This window comes from Phacochoerus africanus, chromosome 4 (genome assembly GCF_016906955.1).
Source record: "Phacochoerus africanus isolate WHEZ1 chromosome 4, ROS_Pafr_v1, whole genome shotgun sequence".
NCBI lineage: Eukaryota > Metazoa > Chordata > Mammalia > Artiodactyla > Suidae > Phacochoerus > Phacochoerus africanus.
This window is the reverse complement of record NC_062547.1, coordinates 123211564-123236111: the sequence shown is the minus strand read 5'-3', so window position 1 is coordinate 123236111 and position 24548 is coordinate 123211564. Positions and strand designations below refer to the sequence as shown.

The 24548-nt window shown below is 44.2% G+C and overlaps 1 protein-coding gene across 3 annotated transcripts in view; it reads right to left on the bottom strand.

Moving 5' to 3' along the window:
• The window catches only part of TNFAIP8 (TNF alpha induced protein 8), a 135552-nt gene that overhangs the window by 23089 nt on the left and 87915 nt on the right, over window positions 1-24548 (bottom strand). The window contains exon 1 of one of the 3 annotated variants that reach the window (XM_047778481.1): window positions 18724-19126. The exons of the other annotated variants lie outside the window; for them this stretch is intronic. Coding sequence (XP_047634437.1) covers window positions 18724-18796 — 73 coding nt within the window. The 5' untranslated portion in view covers window positions 18797-19126. Of the gene's footprint in view, window positions 1-18723; window positions 19127-24548 lie in introns of those variants that run through there. 3 annotated transcript variants of the gene reach the window in all.

Genomic DNA, 24548 nt, shown 5'->3' with positions numbered 1-24548 from the left:
GTCTGTGATCTACACCACAGCTCACGGCAATGCCAGATCCTTAACCCACTGAGCGAGGCCAGGAATCAAACCCCCAACCTCATGGTTCCTAGTTGGATTTGTTAACCACTGAGCCACAACAGGAACTCCTAGAGATTATGTTTAAGTGAATGTTTAGAGACTCTAGCTAACATTAAAGGATATGTAATTCTTAAATAGCAGGTGTCTAGCATCTGTGAGTATTTTTCTTTAATTAAATTGGTATTTTCACAAAATGTAGCAACCTTAGATACGGGCAAAAAAAAAAAAAAAGGATTTTTTAGAATTCTTGGATTAAGATTCCAGGTTCCAAATGTAGGCCTTAATAATCTTCTCGGTCTCTAGTTTTAATGGTTTCTAATAGGGTATCAGGGGTTAGGGGTTGGATCGTATTTTCTTGAACTAATTTATGGCTCATTGCATTCTGATGGAGGAAAAGAATCTGAGATATTTTAATATAGTATTTTCCTTTATCATTGGGAGTGGCTGAGAAGATTCCTGGAACACTAGGTGGGGGCTGGTGTTCAGTCAGTAGAGGTCTGAGTAACAGCTATTTCTTTGTCTTTGGGCTCAAGGCAAAGTGGTGGCCCCAGCCTAGAAATGGCCAGCACATCCGGCCCCTCTGGTCTTAGAGGCAAGATTTTCTTTTTAGGCATAATTCAGATCATTTTGGTCAGCAATTTAACTTTATCATTCATTATTGGATAGAATTTCCAAGCACATATGTGCATGGTTAAAGAGAGCTGAGGCCTTTAATTTGCTTTCAAAGGCTGATAAAGCCCAACTCTCATCTTCTAGGTATAAACTAACAACCGAAAACTGAAATTTTAGTTGTTCAAAGGATTTACCCAGCCCCAAAGACTATTACATCTGGATCCACCCTGTGTCTCTGTCCCTCAATCAAGTACCATTTTTCTCTTCTCTAATCTTTCTCCTAAAATTGCCTTTTAAATTGGGTTTAACTAGTAAAAAGCTAATTTGGGCTGATCCATCTATGTCCCAATGGCCAGAACTCAGAACTCCACAGATGTATGATTCCAATGAAATGAAAGGGAGATGCTTTTCTGGTAGAGCAAACAAAAAAACTAGTCAAGGAGTTCCTGTTGTGGCTCAGCCGAAACGAACCCAACTAGTACTCATGGGGACGAGGGTTCAATCCTGGACCTTGCTCAATGGGTTAAGGATCCTGGGTTGCCCATGAGCTGTGGTGTAGGTTGCAGATGTGGCTTGGATCTGGTGTTGTTATGGCTGCAGTTCCAATTTGACCCCTAGCCTGGGAACTTCCATATGCCACTGCTGCGGGGCCTCCCCCCGCCCCCCAAAAAGCAAGAATTTCAAACACAAAGGTTGCCTAATCACTTCCTTTTCCATTGCACCAAAAGACGCACCAGAAGTGTTCTGATGATAAAACCTGTCAGACAGTAATTTTAAAGATAATTCTCTAGTTTCTATCACTTTTCAAGAGAGTAGTAAGTTAGCCTGTTACAGCCTCCATCAGCCCCAATGGATCTGGTCTGCTCCAAGCCCTCCCATGGGTGTATACTAATCTTAGGCCTGACCACTGAGATTCAAAACACTGGCTAAAAGACTGGTTATCACCTCCATGGTCTCAAGGGAACCAGCAAAAAGAAGCCCCTAACAGGCCTTCTTAAATGTCCCTCTTAGGCACAACATATTCTGAATGTCTGCCTTGGTTTTAGCGAACTGCTGACACTGTGAATGGTACAACCACCTACTAAGCACAGTGCCCTCCTGTACTAGAGCAAGACCAGATGCTGGTCTGGATGGTCCAATCTCATGAAAAGAGCAGGGGTTTACATTATTCTGCAAAATAGTTGGATCATATGTTTACCCTCACACTTCATTGGTTATTGAGCATTTTCCATTTGCCTACAATGTACCCGTCACCATAAACACTAGAGAAGTCTTGCACAACAAAAGCAGAAGGTAGAGAAGATTAACATTATAGATCAGGGAATCATTTTATTCACTGAAAGCTTGGCTTGTATACACAGTTCCCCCTTCCGTCTGAAAACATCTTAGTCAAACAGGTAGAGGTTCTTTGGAGGACAGGATTCCTATATTTTCAAAAGACTGGATTTTTATGAAGTTCTAATCCAAGGCATAGCAGGGACTACTCTAGTCTGCCCTGCCTTGGTCTTGAAAACAGAGGAGGAGCAATAAGGAGAAGCACAAAAGAAGCCTCAACGAGGAGTCAAAGCCACATATGGCCAAAGTATAGTAACCACGACTCCATTCTTTTTAAGTGTATGATTTATTACTAAATTTGGCAAATGATGCCTAGTTGTCCCAAAGAACCATTACTGACCTCAACCTAACCCAAACTAAAAATATTTGCATGCATTTTGTATCTTAAATCATCATTTCCCAGCAGTTTCTTATTTGAAAAACAGAAGTTCAGAGACAAACACTTGCAGAGTTAAGAGAAACCCTTTTTTTTTTTTTTTTTGGTGGTGGTGGTGGTGGTGGTACTAGAGACCTTCTCATCTAATAAATGTTCTATCTAACTTAGCATTTCCATAAAACATGGTAGTAAGACTTCTTAAATCCCTAGGATACACACACACACACACACACACACACACACACACACACAGCTGTTTAGAATAAAAAAGAAAGCAGAGGAAAAAACTGTATTAAGGAAGGGAAAATTACATTATTTAGGGAGACAGTTCAGACAAAATAAAAAATGAAGTTATCTTTACAGTTCTGAAACAATAGTAGGCAATAAAATGCCAAAAAGCCTTTCGGTATCTGTCAAAATAGCACAAATCCTTCCTGAGGTGGTAAGGGGTTATCTGACAAAAGAAATTTAAGAATCACCAGAATGAGTGGAAATAATTTTGGGGGGCAAAAAAATGCTGCTTCATGTGGGCCTTAGATTCAAGACAAATCACACAGTACATACAGCAGTCCGGGCAGGTCCTTGCTGCTTTCAGTTTAAGCTCCTACACAGGCTGGTGAAGATTATTTCCCCATTACCTACCTTAGGAGGGTGATGATTTAAAAGGAGCTCAAACTCAAAGAGGCAGCAAAGGAGAGAAAACTGACTCTGGCTGATTCTCACGACTATTCAAATATCCACTTATTACACTAAAAAAACAAAAACAAAAAAACCCCAAAACCCCCCACTAACACTGTAAAGTAAGTTTCAATCGGTATAACAGAAAATGTCAGGTGAAGTGACGGCCTGGAAAAAGTGAGAAAGCCAAGGGGCTGCCATGAGCTTCACATTTATCAGGCATGTTGAAATGAACGACAAAGACCTATTCTGTCCAGAAATCCCCCACTTTATTTTTAAGCCTGGAAACTGGTTAGTCATATCTATACTGAACACTTCCTGTCCAGGGGCATGATGATGGCGACAAACTGCCAAGTTTAGTAGCTGCCTACATTCGCTCAATTGAGTCATTCATGGGATAAAAAACAGCAGCAAGCATTAAAAAAAAAAAAAAAAAAACACTAGCTAACTGAAGCTTTAAAAAACATACAGTGAAAACAGGTTTGACCGTTTCACAGAATGAGGATAGACAGTGCCATCAAAACAAAAAAGAAGGAAAACAACAAACAATATTAATCTGAGACTTTTTTTCTGGTAGTTTCTGTGATATTCTAGCATCACTACCAATTGTAATAGTTCTCCCACTTCTACCCTCTAGATTCAACAGTCCAATTGACATTCCACATCTTCATTTACAAAAATGCCCAAAGATGCAGAAGGTCTCAAGGAACTCAGCAGCAACAACAGAATCAATTTATTCCTTTTTTCTTTTAATGCGATCTAAGTATATTTTTTTCCTTTTTTTTTTTGATCTAAGTATATTTTAAAGGAAGGGTCTCTTGAGAATTTTAAAGAAACAAGAATGCAGAGAACTAAAATATGCATCAACAATGTATTTATCCACTGGTCCAATATTATGATGTTACATTAAAAACCTATCTTTGAGAAAGACAGGAAAGCAATTAAGGATTTTAAGAATGACCCTTTTCCCTAGCAACCCTGAGGGCTACGTCAGGCTTCAGCTAGGCTGCCTCTCCCAGCAGCAATTATAATTTACCTGATTAACCCTTAGCCATGTTGAAACAAGCCAGCTTGGAGTTCCATTGCTGAGGAGCCCAAGGAGCCCCTCCCCTCCCCCATGCCCTAAGCACTGGCACAGAGGGGGTGACCCCAAAGCACGATGGGGTGGATGGCGAGGACAGGAATGGCAAACACCTACTCCTGCATTTCTAGGTTATCAGCTTGATCATCAAGTCAGAGCAATGGTCGAGCTAGCCAAATAATTTAAAGCAGTTCTGCCCATTAAAAACCCTCAGCCTGAAATTCTTCAGTGACTCTGCTCACCATCAAGACTTGTTAACAAGTGAAACCCCCAGAAATTAGATGCAGCTTCAATGGGTGTGTGTGTGTGTGTGTGTGTGTGAGAGAGAGAGAGAGAGAGACGGAGAGACAGAGAGACAGAGAGAGAGAGATGACTCTCTATGCCTGTAATAGCCACTTACTAAAAGTCCCACCGGCCTTCCATCAAATGGATGGCACAGTACTTCTGACAGCTTTGAGATGATTCTTCCAGGCTGGCATTACTGCTTTTCTAATTCATCTTCTGCCACAGGCAAGCTTTTTGAGGAAATCATTATTGTAACTGAGTAAGAAAGTCACTAGGAATCCAAGCCAATGCAAAACAGTCACCCTTGCTCCTGACTGGCCCCAATCTTTAGCTGTTGGAAAAGCAGCAGCATTCCTCAGTGTCATGTCCTTGTTTTGGGGCCCCTGCATTAATGCTGCCTGAGAAGAACTGGAGCCCTTCTGTGTCCTCCGAACATTGCGATTTAAAGGGCACCAAGTCTGCATTGTACTTGGGAGACCAGCGCCCCTTCAGACCTCCTGTTCACTGCAAAATCAAAATAAAGAAAACTGCCAAGATCTCTCACCTCAGTCACGGTGGTCTCTTGCCTAGTTATACTGCTGCTCACCGCTCTAGTTTCCCTTTTTTCATTTCAGAGTTACTTCCTTACTTCTCCCTTCCTCTCCCTCCACTTGGAGGCTCTGCATCAGGCCTGGGTCCCACCTTGTACCTTCCACAGCCACCATTCCCCCTCACTTCCACTATTTCTTCCTCATTGTTCCTTGGAAAATTTAAAACCTGCCAAGGGGCCACTCCCTCGACTTCCTTCACTATTCTGGTTTCCCAGTAGTCCTCTTTCCCTTTCATTGGCATTGGCCCCTGAATTCTGCCTCCTTGGAGCCTCTCTGGAGAGACACCTTCTTTAATGATCTCCTTTCTAATCTTTTTTTGTTTGTTTTGTTTGTCTTTTTTTTATGGCCATACCTGTGGCATAAGGAGGTTCCCAGGCTAGGGGTCAAATAGGAGCTGCAGCTTCCAGCCTGAACCACAGCTACAGTAACTTGGGATCCAAGCCACATCTGCGACCTACAATACAGCTCACGGCAACGCCAGATCCTTAACCCACTGAGCAGGGTCAGGGATCGAACCCACAACCTCATGGACACCGGTTGGGTTCGATACTGCTGAGCCACGACTGGAATTCCTAATTATCTCCTTTCTCTGAAAAACTTGCACGTTTAGACTTGTGATACTGGGGAACAGTGCATTTTCATTCTAGCTTTTTCACAACTAACTTGATTCTCATTTTAACCCTCGAAAGGGGAAAATGGTTTGGTCAGTGCTTTACAATAAGGAGAACAGTCAGCACACTAATATTTCACTTTCATTAGATAACTTTACAGAAAGAAAACGTTCCTTAAAGCCAGTCCACCCTTGCCTGCTTTTTAAAAAATGGGAAATGAGTACTTCTTAACAGGTTAAATATCATATGTAGGCCACGGGCGGGTTCTGCCTCTGAGTGTGATTATACGTCTCCTTATTTATCCAGCACCTCCTGGGTGAAGCTGTTAATCACCCACACAGGCATTATCTCATTGCTTCTCACCTCAGCAGAAACTTAAAATTACTGAGAATGGCCCCTTACTTGTGTGGCCCAAATCCTACACAACATGTATAAGCCCTCAGAGGTTCACATTACGTATCAAATCTAGGATGCCCCTGGCAGAAGCATCAGCAGTTTGCCAAGACAGGCAATCCTGTCACAAGAAGAAAAAACTTGAGCAGAAAGGAACTGAAGGTGAAAGGGAAGAGAGAAAAATTCCCTAATTCTCAGAGTGGCCAAAACTTTTTCCTAGTATGAAAGAAAAGCTGGATTAAATTTCCTACTTCTATTCACTTCTTAGCGTCATGCACCAGCGCTGATTTTGCGCAATGCCACAGGGAGAGGTCAGGAGTGATGGGGGGTGGAGATCAGGAAGGAATCTGCCGGCATTTAGCACTTGGAAGGTGTGCACTGGTGGAGATGTTGAAAGCCTCCCTTCCTCAGGAGCGTGGGCGCTTGCTCACAGCTAGGGCAGTCACTCCCTGGGCCCCACATGCCCTCCCTCACTCCTTCAGTTGCCTACTAGATAATGAATGAATGCTCATGAGGTATCCTGAGCAGATGAGCTCTTCAAACTTAGGCTCCCAGCTTTTGCCCAAGGAGAAGACGGCAAAGCATATTCTACAGCACCTCTCCTTAGACATGGTTGACCGCCGTCTCCACGGGCCTCTCAGCCTCCTGGCTTCTAAAGCCCTGTCCTCTCCTTGGGTTCCTCTTATATCTTGAGTACTTCCTTTTTCTGTTTCCTTTATTGGAGGCATCTACCCCTTTCCCTTGTAAAAGTGGGTATTCTCAGAGGCTAATTCCACAGTCCAGCCCTCCCCTCTCTCTTCAATCTTACCCTCAGAGATCACATAAAGGAAATGAATTCTCCTCTTTTTTTTTTTTTTGTCTTTTTGCCTTTTCTGGGGCCACTCCCTCAGCATATGGAGGTTCCCAGGCTAGGGGTCGAATCAGAGCTGTAGCTGCCAGCCTACGCCAGAGCCACAGCAACGTGGGATCCGAGCCGCGTCTGTGACCTACACCACAGCGCTTGGCAATGTCGGATCCTTAACCCACTGAGCAAGGCCAGGGATCGAACCCGCAACCTCATGGTTCCTAGTTGGATTCGCTAACCACTGCGCCATGACAGGAACTCCAATTCTCCTCTTCTGATTGGACAGTCACACACTTTTCTGTCCAGGTGCCATTAACCAAGCTCAGATCGCCCTCCAGAACCCAGCGCTCGAGTTAGCTTAATATTCCTGAGACATTACTTTGCACCTGCCCTTTTCCAGCTCGATATCCGCCCCCAATTCCTTACACTAATTGTGTTTCCCTCCTAAATGGTATCATGGACATGCTTTAGTCTAACAACAAAGCCTGCATTTTTGGAATGAGGAAACTCAAGTTCAGAGAAACTTAAGCAGCAAGTGAAGGTTGCAGACAACCGAGGGCCAAGTCAGGAGGAAAACAGATCCTCTGACTCCCAGTGCCTTGTCTATAACCCATAGCATCCCTCTGGGCAGCTAGGCTGGCCCCATGTACCAGTGCAAGACAGCCCACCAATGCACTCTCCATTCCACACTGCAGGTAAGCCTCCTTCCTTCTCTCTCATCTCCTCTCCTCTTGCCTAAAGGACCTACCTGAATCCCAGCACTGCTGCACAGGATGGAGTCTGGTAAACATTCTCCTAGATTCTCAAAGGTTCTGCTGCCTCATCCTCTGAGCCATACTCATCCTAAGCTCCTCATCAAGTATTTTGTGCTATGAAATGCACATGTGATGTGTGTGATAACCTGAACACTAAGTTCTTCGAGGGCAGGGCTGTCTACATACACGATCTGCTTCCCCAGGCCCCTCAGAGGAAGCCTTAACTTGGCCAATATTGGTTTCTATGAGTATCCAGGGCCCAAGGAAGCAGCTGTGATTGAAAGAGAGAGCACACAAGCAGCAGAGCCTGTGCTCCCAGGAACACCTCTGGTCCCCAGCATGTCAGTTTAGCTGAGATGGCCACATGAAAACACATACCTGGGCCAGGTAAGCTGGCATCAAGATTAGGTGGCAGGTCAAACTAGAAAGAAAGTTCATGAATTGCTTATTCTTCTCCTAGAAGTTGGCCCTGACTCAGGCACGTGAGGTGTTAAGGTGTCAGGCCTCAAGCTGTTGTGGTCACCAAGGGCATTCTGCTTAGTGGCCTCTTTGATTCAGGATTTCCTTGGAAGAAACTTTGTTTCCACTAACTTATAAAATTAAATCTTGTTTGTCATACGAAGCTGGAGAGTGTATTCCCATGTATGCCCAAACATGATGCTATATACACAAACACATACCCCCATACACCTTCAAAACCATAAATACCACAAGGTACCAGCCTAACACACAGGACTTGCAGGCTTACAGCTTCCCAGAGGAGGACTCCCTCAGCCATTTACTGCCCACTCAATAGTCAGTCAGTCAAGACATACTGTACCTCTCATCTAACTCTTCTTCAAGATCCTTAAGCCCTTAGAACAAGATATTTTTTTGTCTTTCTGGGGACGCACCTGCAGCATATGGAGATTCCCAGGCTAGGGGTCGAATTGGAGCTGTAGCTGCCAGCCTACACCACAGCCACATCCATGCCAGATCCGAGCTGCATCTGCGACCTACACCACAGCTCACGGCAACACCAGATCCTTAACCTGAGTGAGGCCAGGGAATCAAACCTGCATCCTCATGGATGCTAGCTGGGTTTGTTTCTGCTGAGCCATGATGGGAACTCCAGAACAAGATTTAAGACACATGAGAAATACCACTGACACTGCTATATGTTCTATATGAAAGTTGTTAGGAGAGTAAATCTTAAGAGCTCCCCAGAGGGAAAAAAATTTTTCTATTTAATTTTGTACCCACATGAGATGATGGATGTTCACTAAACTTAAGTGGCAACCATTTCATGACGTATGAGAATCAAACCATGATGCTACACACCTTAAACTTACACAGTGCTGTCGTGTCAATTATATCTTAATAAAACTGGAAGAAAAAAAGATTTAGGCAATTGCTCTTTCAGACATCTTGATCAGCAAGTGCTTCAGGAGAGTGTGTTCTGAGTCCCAGCATGCACCAGGCCTGCAGTGCTCTGCAGAAAACCAGGCTGTGGGCCGCCCATCTGCTCCTGCAGCTGCACGTCTGGTGTCTGAATGCCGGCTCCCTTCCCACCCACACGCATGCATACCTTCTTTCCAAGGAAGAGTGCCGCTGCCCCACCAGCTACTGAGCTAATTTTCCTGAAGGAATGAAAACAAGTGAGCTCACTGTTAAAATGCCTCTCACTTGGTCTACCACTTTCAAAGCCAGGGATCTAATAGGACCTATTTGCAGAGCTAAGCCTTATTGCACAATGCCTCTTCATCTTTTACTCTCCTGAAGCACATGTAAGAGAAGGTGAAATAGGAAATCTCCATGTGCTCAACATTCCATTTAGGTTTCGGAAATTCCCCCCAAAAGGTAGTAGATGACACTCACACAAACAGATTAGCTTGCCCTGCTTCCAGATATCATGCAAAAATCCAGGATGCTAAAACCTACACTTGTAAAATTTCTTGTTTGCCAAACAGGCACAAGGCAGGTAGAAAGAGCTTCATTGTCACCTCTCTGGGTTTTGGTTCCTCATCTCTAACATGATAAAGGTTAGATGAAAGGACCTGCAAAGTTGCTTTTAACTGTAAGTCATGGTGATTCTACTCACACTTGTAGGGGAAATCATTTTAATTACAAAAGGCTTCTCACTGTAGAGCTTCCTTAAATATTACAGATAAATGTTATGATTTTTTTTTTAAAGATAGCTTATACTATCTTTTTTTGTTGTTGTCTTTTTGCCTTTTCTGGGGCCGCTCCCTCGGCACATGGAGGTTCCCAGGCTAGGGGTCTAATCAGAGCTGTAGCTACCGGCCTACGCTAGAGCCCACAGCAATGCGGGATCCAAGCTGCGTCTGTGATCTACACCATAGCTCACGGCAACACCGGATCCTTAACCCACTGAGCAAGGCCAGGGATAGAACCCGAAACCTCATGGTTCCTAGTCGGATTCGTTAACCACTGTGCCACCACGGGAACTCCCAGTTTATACTATCTTTTTAGCCACAATCTACTGAAGAAAGAGAAGTATCAACCATGTTGATCTCACTGTTTCTCAAGTCATTAGCCTCTTTCTCATATGGATGGAAATGTTGACAAATAAATGGTTTGTGGCAAATGCAGCCACTGCGTTCTTTTGAAATGAAATCATTGTGTCCTGAGACAATGATTGTGTCTTACTCTACTGCATTCTCTTTTACTCACTCACTTTTGGGCTACTTCCTAGATCATCAACAGCCAGGAGCAGGGAATTTAATCATCCATGTTATACTGGTTGTTCCAATAGCATCCTAATATGAGGACAAGAAAGTCATGATGTAAATCCCATCTGATGGAAATTTCAGAAGTGAGGAAGAAAAGGGCCCCAATATAATTAAGCTTAAAGAGCTGGGGTGTCAGGCAAGGCCAGGTTATCAGTAATGTCCACTGTAGAGGAGACAGTATGGCAGAGATCTCGAAATGTATTTTCCATTTTTAGTCCTTATCAGCATACCGCACCCAAAGGCTAATGACTACATAAAAGGAAACACAATGGCATCAAAGTCCAGTGTTTTGGAGCATATGCTGCATCTTCTACATTATATATGACATTAAGGTCAGCTGCACCAAGGGCCACGCATTTCATCAGAGCCAAACTACTGCTTCTTTCCCTGTGCTAAGCAAGGATGGGGAAAGGGAGAGAAAAGGGGAGAAGAGTCATGCTGAGCAAGGAAAGTGATTATATAAGCTGTCACCACATGTGAGGTTAAAACCAGGAGGACACTGCCTGGTGTGGCAGCTTACGTGATACCACTGGGCGTTTTGATTATGTAAGGGGATATTAATAGTCACCAACATGAAATGACTTTTCTATGATCAATACTCTGACAGGTATTGGTCCCATTCGTACTGATGGGAGTCTTTACTTTTTGTGTCCTTGAAGAGTTATAATTCCTAGGAGGTGGGGTGATGCTGACCATGAGGTCCCTGGAAGGCTCTGAAAGGGGCCCAGTGGCACATGGGCTTAGGGGGGCGACGCTCAGGCACATTTCATCCTGGCCCTTGATAGACTTCAGTCCCTTGACTGGCAAGCTGATTGATGCAGATGGGCTTCCTGAAAACCCACCAGGAAATGGGAATCCCAGCTCTAAAAGAGTACGGCTAGATGGACTCAAGATAACCTGGAGCTCAGAGAAACCACTGCACAGCATTGAGAAATAGGTTAGGCGCCTGTTAAATGGTATTTAAGTCTAGGAGGGCTACAATTGAGCGTGCAAATGCCTGTGCAGTTACCCAACAAATTACCATATAATAAGGAGATATGACGGATTGAGTGAGGAGAACATAAAGGCGCTCAGAATCATTCACATGTGATCCTGCAGATTTTAAAGAAACTTGAAACTCCATGGATGCTACAAAGTTACCCAGTTGCGATAGTGCACATGTAACTGAAACTTGCTTCACATCACTGATGTGGGGAGTCCACGCTCTCCATTCACAAGCTGGTCACTGGCACAGAAAGTGAGTTCCCTCTCTTGTCCCATTGCACTCTTGTCCCTCTTGCTTCAGTGGACTCCAGGCACCTCCCGCTAGCCCTTAGCTTGGATTCTGGGCTCCTAGATCTTCTGCATCTGAGGTGGAAGGAGGCGCTCAAGACCCCCTGCCTGTGTTCCCCGGGCCCTTCTCTTTCTCCTCCCAGACACCTGGTCTCTATGCTCCTGGCTTCTCAAAGTGGGGAGCAAGCAGACACAGGACCACAGAAGGCATCCTCCTGAGTGCCAAGATGACTTGAGGATGAGGGATGAGGGTAGCTTTTGGACATTCCCAGAAGTACCCCATCAGGCTTGAAAGCACAGATTCTAGGGATAGTCAGCTTCCATTCAAATCTAAATTCTATCTTTTGTGGGTTTAGGCATGGTTTTTAAACTTTTCAATCCTTAGTTTTCTTAATTGATATGTGGAATTGAAACAAAGGGTTATGAAACAAGTATAAAAGAAGATATATGCATATATATGCATATGCTTAGAACTATGGTGGCACAAGAAAGCACTCAATACACTTTAGTTTCAAAATAGTTTCTTCAGTCTTCAAGGCAATTTGAGATGCTCACAAGCCACATTAGGCCCTGACCCTAGTGATGACAGACACTGCTTATTTTGCTTCTACCATTTAAAGTACTTTCATGGAGAACTGAAGAAACACTAAATAGATTTGTCTTCTAGGTTTGGAAGGCATTATTTCTGTAAAAGTGAGACTAGACACTTTGTTAACAGCACAAATGATCACAACCTTGTAAACCAAATATACTTCAATAAATCCAAATATTTCTCAAAAAAAAGTGAGGGGGCTATATAACTTCTAAGTAGCACTTTAAAAGTTTCATATCAGGTGATCTCGTTTTAAATTGATTGATTTGGTAATACTTTACTAGGCCCTCCCATATGAGAGGCCCTAGATCAAGCGAAAATAAAATAAAACATGTCCACATCTTGCTTTCAAAAGAAGCTCATAATGGGAGTTCCTGTCATGGCTCAGCAGAAATGAATCTGACTACTATCTGTGAGGATACAGATTCGATCCCTGGCCTCGCTCAGTGGGTTAAGGATCCAGTGTTGCCGTGAGCTGTGGTGTAGGTCGAAGACATGGCACTGCTGTGGCTGTGGCACAGGCCAACAGCTACAGCTCCAATTCCACCCCTAGTCTGGAAAACTCCAAATGATGTGGAGGCAAAGTAAAAGAATCCTAACAACAGCAACACATGACAACATGGTACAACTGAGGGTGAGGCGAATATAGGATATTTTGGGCACACTGTGAAAGATCACCTACTCCAAACTGGGTACAGTGGGTGAGAGTACCCACTTGAGGAGGGGCAGAGAGTGATCCCAACAAAGGAAATGACACTGGTTGAGGGAACAAGGAAGTAAAGAAATAGGGCACCACCAGGGTTGGAGGAACCAGCCCGGGGGTGTGGTAGATGTTGGTTGCTATTTTGGTGAACCACATCAGAAGTTCTTTCCCATTTCTGAAGAAACCCTCATATTGCAGGTGGCCCTCGGAGTCAGATCCCCTAACTCCCACTCCCAAACTGGAACCAGGAATTCCCTCTCCCAGGGACAGCAAGGGGCAGCGATACGATCTAGCATGGACAAACCAGCTGGCTTATTTCTGAGATTTCTTTTCTTTTTTTTTTTTTTTTTTTGCTTTTCAGGGCCACACCCACAGCATATGGAGGTTCCCAGGTTAGGGGTCAAATTGGACCTACAGCTGCTGGCCTATGCCACAGTCACAGCAACACAGGATCCTTAACCCACTGAGCGAGGCCTGGGATGGAACCCGCAACCTCAAAGTTTCTAGTCGGATTCATTTCTGCTGTTCCATGATGGGAACTCCTGAGGTTTCTGAATGTCAAGGATGACCAACTACTGATTCACATTTGGAGTCCCAGCAGTGACAGTAAAAAATGTAAAGTAGGCAAAGGCCATGGGGAGGTCCTGACCAGGCGATTCTTGGCTGCATTTCCTGATGCGTCTTTTCAGAGGCGAATTCTTTTTGTGAATGTGTGAACCACCCAATATACTTTCAATAAATTCTTCTGCTTGTGATAGCAGGAATCAATATCCATTTCTGGCAACCAACAACCCTGACGGGAAAGGTGGTTATGGTCATCGTCAGGGTACAAATGCTGAGAGCTTGAACCGGAGGGGGAGGGGGGTAGGGGAGAGGAAGAAAAGCGGATATATGCACAGATAATGAGAAGCATCAGGTGCCAGCTGGAAGCTGAAGATAAAGGAGAGGGCAGGGTCAAGGACAAGTAGGAGATTTGCAGTTTGGAAGCCCAAAAGACTGTGGTGAAATAGTCACAGAAGTATTCAGGGAAAATACAAGTGAAGGATCAGATGTGTGAAGAGTACGCAGTGATAAGCTCACTATGGGCTTGTTGAATTTGAGATACCTGTATGATATTCAAAGCACGTGTTTATCTGGACTCATAGACACAGAGAACAAACTTAAGGCCACCAAAGGGAAAAGTGGGGAGAGGTGATAGACTAGGAACTTGGGATTAACAGATACATATTACTATAGATAAACAATAGGACCTACTATATAGCACATGGAAATATATATTCAACATCTTGTAATAAACTATAATGGGAAAGAATCTGAAAAAAATATAAATAAATTGAATCGTTTTGCTGTACACCAGAAACTAACACGACATTGTAAAACAACATTTTAATAATTTTTTTTTTAGATGTTCCTTTGTGGCTCAGTGGTTAACGAATCCGACTAGGAATCATGAGGTTGCGGGTTCGATCCCAGGCCTTGCTCAGTGGGTTAAGGATCCGGTGTTGCCGTGAGCTATGGTGTAGGTCGCAGACGTGGCTCGGATCTGGCATTGCTGTGGCTCTGGCGTAGGCCAGTGGCTAAAGCTCTGATTAGACCCCTAGTCTGGGAACCTCCATATGCCATGGGTATAGCCCTAGAAAAGATAAAAAGACAAAAAAAATAATAATAGTAATTTTTTTTTAAAAGCATGGTGTTTACCAGGTCACTGGCAGTAAAGCTGGCTCTTAGAAAAGCCCACAATGGAGGTCTAGGAGATGGAAAAGAAACAGCGAGAAGAAGGAAGGGAAATCAGGACAGTGTAGTCAGAGGAATTAAGGAAGGAGTTTAGGGTTACAAGGATACTGTTTTCCTAGCATTAATGCTGCTGGAAAAAAAAAAGTCAAGTAAGATCAAGACAAAAATATGAATGCTGGGTACTGGTAATTTTAGCACCTGGGAAATCACTGGTGTTTTGGATGATTTCAATGGAGTGGTAGAGAAAAAGACTTCAGAGGAGGAGGTAGGAGAAAGAGTGAGAAAGTAGGAACCACACAAAATTTAAAAAATGAAACAAAACAGTTTTTTTTCTTTTTTTTTTTTTGTCTTTTTGCTATTTCTTGGGCTGCTCCCACGGCATATGGAGGTTCCCAGGCTAGGGGTTGAATCGGAGCTGTAGCCACTGGCCTATGCCAGAGCCACAGCAACGCGGGATCCGAGCCGCATCTGCAACCCACACCATAGCTCACAGCAATGCCGGATCCTTAACCCACTGAGCAAGGGCAGGGAGCGAACCCGCAACCTCACGGTTCCTAGTCGGATTTGTTAACCACTGCGCCACGACAGGAACTCCCCAAAACAGGTTTCATTTTAAAGGAGAAATAAATGTTTAACATTGAAAAAAGTATTAAGGATTAACTTGAGAGACTGGAGATCATTCACTCATTTTATAAATATTTACTGATCACCTTTTACTGTGTAGGTCTAGGAGGCACCCTGGGGAATAAAACAGACATGGTCTGGCCCTCACGAGCTTGTGTTCTAGAGAACAGACACTAAACAATGTGTTGAGCACGAGCAAGGAAATGACTGGGTGCTCTGAGAGCCGTAAGGGGTCTTAATTTAGGTTGGGGGTTCAGAAAAAGCCTCTCCAAAGAGCTGAACACATAAAGGGGGTCAGGAAGGGAGAAGCACACTTTGGACAATAAGACCTGCATGTGCCAGTACTCCAAAGATGGGAGCTTGCGCCCATCTATATGCAGAAGGGAAGGTGCCAGGAAAGACATGGAGCCAACTGGTACAGTGAGGAGCCCAAGGCAGAAGGAATGGCCTTCATAGCAGGAACAATGCCTGTTCCACAGACACTGGGAGGGTGGGTGTGGGTGAAGGTGAGTCTGTCAGTCTGCAAGCAGGAAGTTGAGGGAGTTGTCTGATGGTTACTGTTTTCTTTGCGAAACAGCAGGTCTGGTGAGGCATGAGAGAACTGGGAGAGGTGGTGGTGGAAAGTGCTATTATGGGCAGGAGAGGAGGAGCTGAGCTCACTCAGAGCTCAAGCCTTTTGAAGCACCCCCTGCTTAATAATGGCTTCCTCACTTTCTGGTACCAATGCTTCAATAACCAGGACTCCTTGATGCTTGGCATTAGAAAGATCTTAACAGATCTTAACTGCCATTCAATTTTCCTACTTCATCACTAAGTGATTTGCTCAGTAGGAATCAAGTAAAATGCCAAAAATATGGCCATCAACCTATCTCTTAAGGAAGCCCTCATCCACTGGCAACTGATGATATCCTTTCAACAGCTTTCACCTATTTAATAAAGTCTATCTCCTCCTTCCTGTCTCTTGCTTTCCTATTCATATTATGCCTGGATATCTTAAGCTCATTCAACTCTTTATAAAGTGAGGTCTGGGTTCTTTTTCTCTGTTTAATACTCAAGCACAATCACCTATTCATTTGTAAGTAGGCAAAATTAAATCAATTCTTTAGGAGGTGGCTATTAACCAAGGATGGAGATTCAACAACTCCTGGCACAGAGTCAAGTACGTCCTAAGCTATGATCGCTTAACAATATCCCCAGTCATTTTCTTCTACATTCACTCACATACACAAATATGTTGGCCTCCAAGGATTTCTGAGTCTGACTTGGTATTTTTTTCAGATTCAACCCCAAAGTATATTAGTCTCTCACTGCAGTTCAGAAAAATGACTTAAAAGTCTCTTCCATTACAGCAAATCAGGCATGAAGCATCCAAAGGCAATTTTCTTGCAATGCAGACATTGTGAAGAGCTTGTGGTGAGCGCTCACTAAACAGAGTAAATAAGTCCATAAAGAGAAAAAAAAAAAAAAAAAGCTAAGGAGAGGGGCCAAGATTAATAAGGATAAAGTATATAAAGATAACGGCTTCTTTCATAGACATCTGAGTGGTGGTAGCTAAACAGAGGGTTCTAGACCACGGCCAATAGCCAGTCTTGCAAGAATCGACTGGAACACACACGAAAAACACACATATATACAGACACTAGTCCTCTATTTCCTGGCAGAAGCTACCGTGAGTCCACTTGTTAATAAAGTATTTTTTCCATCTTCCTCAACAGATATCCCATATTCTACCCTAAATGCCATCAATTTAAAACTCTAGCACGTCATATTATTTAAAAAGAAACATTCCGAGCTTTCTGAAAAAGCAGAGACCAAAAAATAATTTGCTACACATCTGTAGGAAGTAAATGATGGCAAGTGGAGGGGTAAAGTGAGGAACGGGCAGGGGTGGGGCAGGAAGACATGCATTAAGGGACCTCTTCTCACTCCAGTTTTCAGGCTTGCAGTGGTAAGCTGGGCAGGAGGGAAGAATGTGGGTGCTATTAGAAAAATATATCATATGTTCTGGGAGACTGCTTTTCCACCTTCTCCCCACTCCCTTTATATCAAAAGAACAAGAAAAAGAAAAAAGAACAAAAAACAAAAAACAAAAAACAAGCCTGGGAGAAAAATACCAGTCTAAATGCTGCTCATAATTCATACAAAAGTTCACCACTGGATTCTCTGAGCCCATTTCCTATGTGCTGTGGACTACTTCTGACTTACTGTAAATTGCCATTTAAAAGACAGAAAAGGAAAGCCTCCAGCAGCAGGACAGAGAACACAGCAGCAAGGAAACATTAACCGCCCCCCCAGCTCCACATCAAGCTCAAAAACAGTGCTCCTAGCTGTCATTTTTCATTCACACCAGCCCCATATTTCTATTACACAAGCCTCTTTTTCACAGACTGCTTCCCTTGCAGGGCACAAGGTAAATGCCAGCCCTTTACTTTGGGAGGGGAATCAATAAAAGACAAGATGAGGAAAAGAGTTTCAAGGGCTCCCCCTGACTGATATCTAGCAAATGGAGAAATGATGGGGTTCCTTTCTGCTCCTCAGAGCTGCCCTGATTGACTTGAAAGTTACCAGTTTCTTAAGAGGCTACTTGAAAGGAAAAGAAATTTCAGTCTCCTTTCTTATTCTCTAATTTTCCCCAACCATCCCCACTCCTACCTCAACTCACAAGAGGGCTTTTGTATACATGAAGCTTCAGGAAACAAAGCATACAAACACTCACGCACAAATAAACTCCCCACACTAACACCCGCGTATAATTGTGTTTGGGTTGGAGCTTTTCCAGCCCTGTCACCCGTTCTCTGTTAGGAGTAAGTGAAACCCTTGGCTTCGGCAAAGTTAGAAACAGACAAACTCAGTTTCAAGCTGCACAAGGCCTCCCTCATATCGTGCACGTACCCCCCCCCCCCACAAGCCCCCAACAAAATAAATCCGTGGCTAAAAAGCCAGCAAGGAAAAAAAGAAAAAAGAAAAACCCTACTCCCCAAATAAAAATTTTTCACTTCTCCCCCATGCTTCCCCTTTTGGCCGGAAACACAGCTTTTCCAACTTCTGAAACCCGTTTCAAGGGACCCTAGACTCTTAGGGGTCCTCTTCCAGAGGATCCGGCTTCAACTGTCCTGATACAGGCAGGCAGCGCTCTTCCAAGGATAGTTTGCTTTCTTGGAATCAATACTGGGGCCGTTTCGTTTCCAGGGAAATCTCAAAGGCAGCTTTTCTTGGGCTGGCCGAGCTAGGTCCGACTCTCCCTCCCCTCTCCTCTGAACGGCCGCCGGTTGACAAGGGTACAGGGTTCGGCGCTTTCCGGTCTAAGGGAGCTTCGAAGGCTCAGGGAAAGCAGACAAAGTACCCATCGCTCCCTTTTAAACTCCCGTCTGGTCCCCTACTCCGCACTACGTCCACATTCCTCCGCAGAACTTGGTGGGAGCCCCCCAGCGATATCAAAAACATACCTTCCTTAGATTCTTCTGCTTCGGAGTGCATGGTGTCAGGGTGAGCAGCTGCAGGGGCGACCACCGCTGACATGGACTCGAACGAGCTGCAAATGTGCTTGGACGCCAAAACCCGCACACGACAGAAAATAAAAGGAAGGAAAGCCACTAAAATCAAAACCTCCGCGGGGCGGGAGGGCTGGTTCTAGTGCAGGGATTTTCAGGGGGAAAGTTCTGCAGAGTGACGAATCGCGTCTCAGTTGGGCGGCAGGAGTCCGCCCCCGGGGCCCGCGCGCCCCAGCCCGTCGTCGTCGCCGGGAACCAGGCGGCTGGTGGCTGGGTGCATGCAGGTGGGGCTGACTCTGCGCTGGGGCCAGCACGGCAGAGGCGGGGGGGACCTTCAGGGTCCCAGACCCGCCATGCCTGGGAAATGTATACACAGGGAAGAAAGAAAGTTTCATCTCAGCTCGCGCTGGTGTTTTACATAAATCATAAATGCATAGGCAGGCACAGAAATGCTTCTGAATCTTTAGGTTGCTTTTTTGCAGGCCCGTGTAACTTTCCGAATCTCGGGATCTTAGCCGCCCAAAATGAAGGCTTTTCAAACTGCTCGGTTCCGTACTTTACTTTTGGAAGAAAGTAATATGGATATGGATCCATGGGGCTGGAAAGACCTGCTTCACAAGCCCAAGATTGGGGGGCCTTTCGAAGAAAGAGTGTGTGTGTGTGGGGGGGGGGGGGGCTCCACCCCTTACCTTTGCACAGGAAAAGCAGACTAGGCGGTTTACTCATTCAGTATAATCAGGGCGATCACTCTTACTCAAACCCCAGACCAGGTGAACTACCGCCTCTGCAGCTGCCCCAAGGGCCCTCCGCAAAGGAAGGGGAGGACTCCTCCCAAGGAACTAGTAACTCCTTGGGATTAATTCCACCCAAAAAGCCCCAAAGAGGGGAGATATTTATGCTTCTGAAATGCTGACAAAAGCTGGAGAGCCTGGAGAACAGATCTCAATTCTGCCCCCTGGTCGTGTCCACAAGCTCCTACAACTGGCTGAATAGGAGTCCTCAATCTTTCCTTGAGAAGTGGGGACAGGGGCTGGCACCCACATACCTGTCTTACTGAGGTATTTTGCAGAGCTCTAGTTTTATTACCAATCTAGGGCAAGAGATCCTCAAATAACATACCTGAAAGATCCATTAGGAAATTGTGAGAAAAGTTACATTCTTTTAATAAATTTATTTTCCAGCTGCTTTTTCTTCATTTCCTCCCTTTTTTTAATATGGGCAAAAAAAAAAAAAAAGCAAGAAGAGAAGCTCTACAGTACATCAGGAAGTTCAGTGAAAAGAATATACAAAAGATAGACATTTAAATAGACTTTTCTCCCTCTCCTCCTCTGGAAAAGGAGGATTAAAAAAAGTATTATGTATTATACAGATTTATGTGTGATATTAAGTAAGGTAATATAAGCAAAAAGTGATATGAAAACCGTAAAATCCAACACAGATTATTACAAACTACTGCACCATTAAAAGGTAAATTTTTGTAAAAGATGCTTTTGGGTTTTATTTCAATATTGACTGTGAACAGACAAAAGGGGGGGGTTTATGCTATTCACAAGCAGTGAAGGAGTTATTACACATATTAATATAAGGCCCTAGATATTAAATCACTTCCTACTGCTGAGAGATTCTCACATGCCCAAGACACCAAGCAAAATTTTATCTCAGTTTCACTGAAAGGGCAGGATGATGAGAGGAAGACATAGCCAGTCAGAAAGGAGAAACATCTGGAAAATATCAGTATTGTAGAGCCTTCCGGAAAATGACCTCACCACCAAAAGGGTAAGAGCTGCACCCTTTTGAAAGTCACAGTTAACTGCGAGGTCCCCTCTGCCACACGGCCTCCTGAGCTGGGAGGTGCTAAGCCTCGTACCTTCCCTCTGTAACTTCAGACTCGTGGGGGAGACACGAAGGTCATTCTGAACCCAAAGAAACGCTCCCTCACTGGTCAGAATCCACCTTCCCCGTCTTATCCAAGCAGTCATTCTGGGAGCCTCCCCAGCCCACCAAACACCTACCATCTGTCCTTTCCCTCCCCTGCCCCCCCAGCAGCCCAGACTCTCACAGATGTCCACCAGGAACCCCTCAAGATCTCACCAGGGCTGTCAACTCACAAAGATAGCTCCCATTCATCTATAATTGGAGTAAGATGCAACACCTTCTCAAGGTGATGATTATGCAAATTCACACAACCCAAATTCCAGGCCCCAGTAGCCACAGGAAGGACTCACTTTCACCCTGTTCTTTCAGAAAGTACCCCCATGAGAATGACTTATTAATGTCCTTTTGCAAATCCAATTTAAGTACACACCACATAAGGTGTGTTAAAATACAGGTCCTTAATGTCCAACTTGTTTTTACACTGGGTTCACCAAAAGGCCTTCAGCCCTGCTCAGGTCAGCCAAGGAGAACAACTGCTGAATGAACAGTTCAAGCGCTGCTGTGTCAGCCGCCTAATTCAATTTAGAGTCATTTTAGCAGCTAGGTTGATCTTTGAACTTTCTCTGCGATCCTCAGGAAACCTGGCAAGAAACTTCTTTTATATTTAAATGTAGTCTGGCAGTCACCTTGGGGAAGAATGTCCTGATGGAACTCAAGAGCAAGGCATGCTCCGTTTATTTGAAAAGATGGTATCATAGCTTCTCTCCACTGTGTCTTACCCTCCCTACAAAAACCACTCTTCTTTAGAATCCAAATTTCTAGAATCCAAAGTGTCCATGTCTTTCTAAGAAGGTCTACAGACCTGTGTTTTGCTGTTTGGAAGCATTTATTTCTATGTCCTGTGGCTAACTGAAATTGTCTCTCAATTTCCTTAGCCCCCTAAAAGGAGAAACCAGCTGACTGTGTTAGTAAAATAAGGTATTAGTTCAGTGTCTGCCTTGAATGAGCTCTTTCTGACTTCTCACTTCACGCCTCCGAGGTACAACCGTATAACATGTAACATGAGGAAGTCAGTTAAACGGTTTATACATTTTGTATGTGTTCTAGGAAATCATCAGAAAAACTACCCAGGGCTTTCTATGTTTATTTTTTCCACAAGACTCTCTGGTAGTAGCCTAAAAATAGTAGATATTCAATACATATTCATTGAATAAGAAGAAAAAAGATTACATGGATAAGGATGCTCCACAGTCCTCATATATAACCTCAAAGCCACTTGCCCCTGGGCAAACTACCCTGTCCTCTCCCACCCCTCCCCATCCCTCTGCAGGATGGTAACAAAGATTCTCTGATTCTCTGCAGCTTCCCTGGTTGTCTTCACTACCAGACAGATACAAGGCAGTCATTTCATCTTGATTTTGCTCTGCTTTTGTTCAAAAGGGGATTGGTTACTCTTCTGCCCTAGTAAATATGCTCCAGTGCATCATAATGATCTGTTATCTCCTGTAGGTAGAATCTGGTCCCTCGTGTATGTTTAAGGAATACTCCAATATTACCTCTTAGTCTGTCTTGGAATACACTAGAAGTCACACGACAAGCTCTTGTAGACCACATGATACAAAATGGCAACTAAGTCAGCAACACTTCTCATTTAATACCGAACTGCATTTAAATACTGTCCTGCAGGAGTTCCCACTCTGGCACAGTGGGTAAAGGATCCAGTGTTGCCTCAGCAATGGTATCAGTCGCAGCTGTGGCAAAGATTCAATCTCTGGCCCAGGCTGCCATATGCGGCGGGTGTGGTTGAAAAAGTAAACAAATAAAAATAAAATAAATAAATACCACGCTGAGCATCTACCCATGACTAACAGAGGATCTCCTACCGTCTGTGTCAAGATGAAAGAGTTAAAATGCTGGCTAAGAGTCTGGTGGTTTTTTCCATGCAGTCAGTCATTATCAAATATTTATATGTGTGACATGCAAAAGGGCTCTGTGTACCCGGAGCATACTGGTATGATTTTGGTCATTTTAACTACAGTGAGTTCAACCTTCCAAGCTACCTTGGTTCTAAGGAAGATTTATTAACACTCTATCTCAAATGAACTTTATCACAGAGCAGCAGAAAAATCTCTTCAATTATACCTCAATAAAGCTATTTTTGTTGTTGTTGTTAAAGCCTGGGCTTTGGGCCTTTTGCTTACAGCTGCCCCGATGTCTGCTAAAAACAGGGGATGTCTCCAGTTTTCAGATTTACACAGAAGAGACCAGCAAAATTGTCAAGAGGAGGTGCAATTCATCCAGGAGGTACCACTTACTGCGCTCACATTCAAGAATGTTGTAAGTTCTCTGCTGTGAAAAAGACTAAGCATCTCTATCGACTTGTTATAGGTCCATAGCTTCTAGGCTATAAAAACCTCAATGTCACAAAAACGGTCATTTCATCAATATTTTTATTTCTGCCCAGCTGACAAGAGGCTGAATGTATACAAATAATATCTTAGGCCAGGGCAAAAAAAGAGTTGTTTACTTAGTATAAAAAGTGGCTTTCTTCTATTTGACTTTGAGGCTTTCCTCATCTTTTCTTGATTATGTCTATACCATTAAAAGTTGTAAGAGCGGAGTTCCCATCATGGCTCGGTGGTAAACGAATCTAAGAACCATGAGGCTGTGGGTTCGATCCCTGGCCTCGCTCAGTGGGTTATGGATCTGGCATTGCCATGAGCTGTGGTGTAGGTCACAGACGTGGCTTAGATCTGGTGTTGCTGTGGCTCTGGGGTAGGTTGCCAGCTACAGCTCCGATTAGACCCCTAGCCTGGGGACCTCCATATGCTGTGGGTGCAGCCCTAGAAAAAGACCAAAAAAAAAAAAGGTTGTAAAAGGCTTCTATCATCCATGTATAAAGTTGGCTTTCAGTTCCTCTCCTCACAGGAGGGTCTGTGTTCTTGGTGTCACCTGATTGGAGCTGCAGACTTTTCATCCTTCTTACTCTCCTTAGACACTCTCTTACATTTAACCTCCCAAAAAGAGGGGTGAGGCTAAATGGGTGCCTCCCCACAGCTCCTGCCTGGCCCAGGCGATCTTGTTCTCCTTGCCTTAGTGAAGTTTTATTCACTAAAAGTGGAGAAAGGGCCACTCAAATGACAGTGAAGGTCACTTATGAACCTTCTCAGGAGGCTAGGCCCTGAGCCTCAAGTGGCTGGTACTGGGATGAGGTATAGGGGGGCAGGGGAAGAGGGTTAAGGGGAAGAAGCCTAAGGATGAGTGTGGTGACGGAAGAGTGGGAAAATTGCCTCTCGGGACCTGTCTCAAAGTCTCATTCCCTATGACACTTTCCATTTATCCCTTGGCTCACTAATACTCTGGGTGCGGGTAGATAATTCTGAGGGAATAGGAAGAAGGGCTGACGTATGGGTGAGCACCATGTTTCCTAGGCTCTCATTGTTTTTCTTCCTCTCCTAAGAAATCTTTCTTGATAAAAACCTTTAGCAGATGATTACACACACACACACAAGCACGCACACACACACACGAATGCTTAAAATCAGGTCTGAAAAGATTATCTGAAGTATTTATGGCACAGGGTCTTTCTTTCATGATACTTAGCTATGCTGCCTTGCATTTATACAGATTTTTATTCACACTTCCCAGTTAGCTCCCTTGGGTCATCATACTCATTTTACAGATATGTAATTAAAGAAAGGGAGGTTATTCAATTTGCTCAAGGTCACAAAACTAAGTCATAATGTTCTTCAGACTACAGTAAATGCAGACTAGGCCTCCTGTCTCCTATATCCAGACTTTCTCACTCTATTAAACCACTCATGCAAAATTCACATGCTTTATTTAGCAGAGGGATAATTCAACGATTGCTGTACTGCGAGATCCCCAAAGAGCTGGAGCTGGCC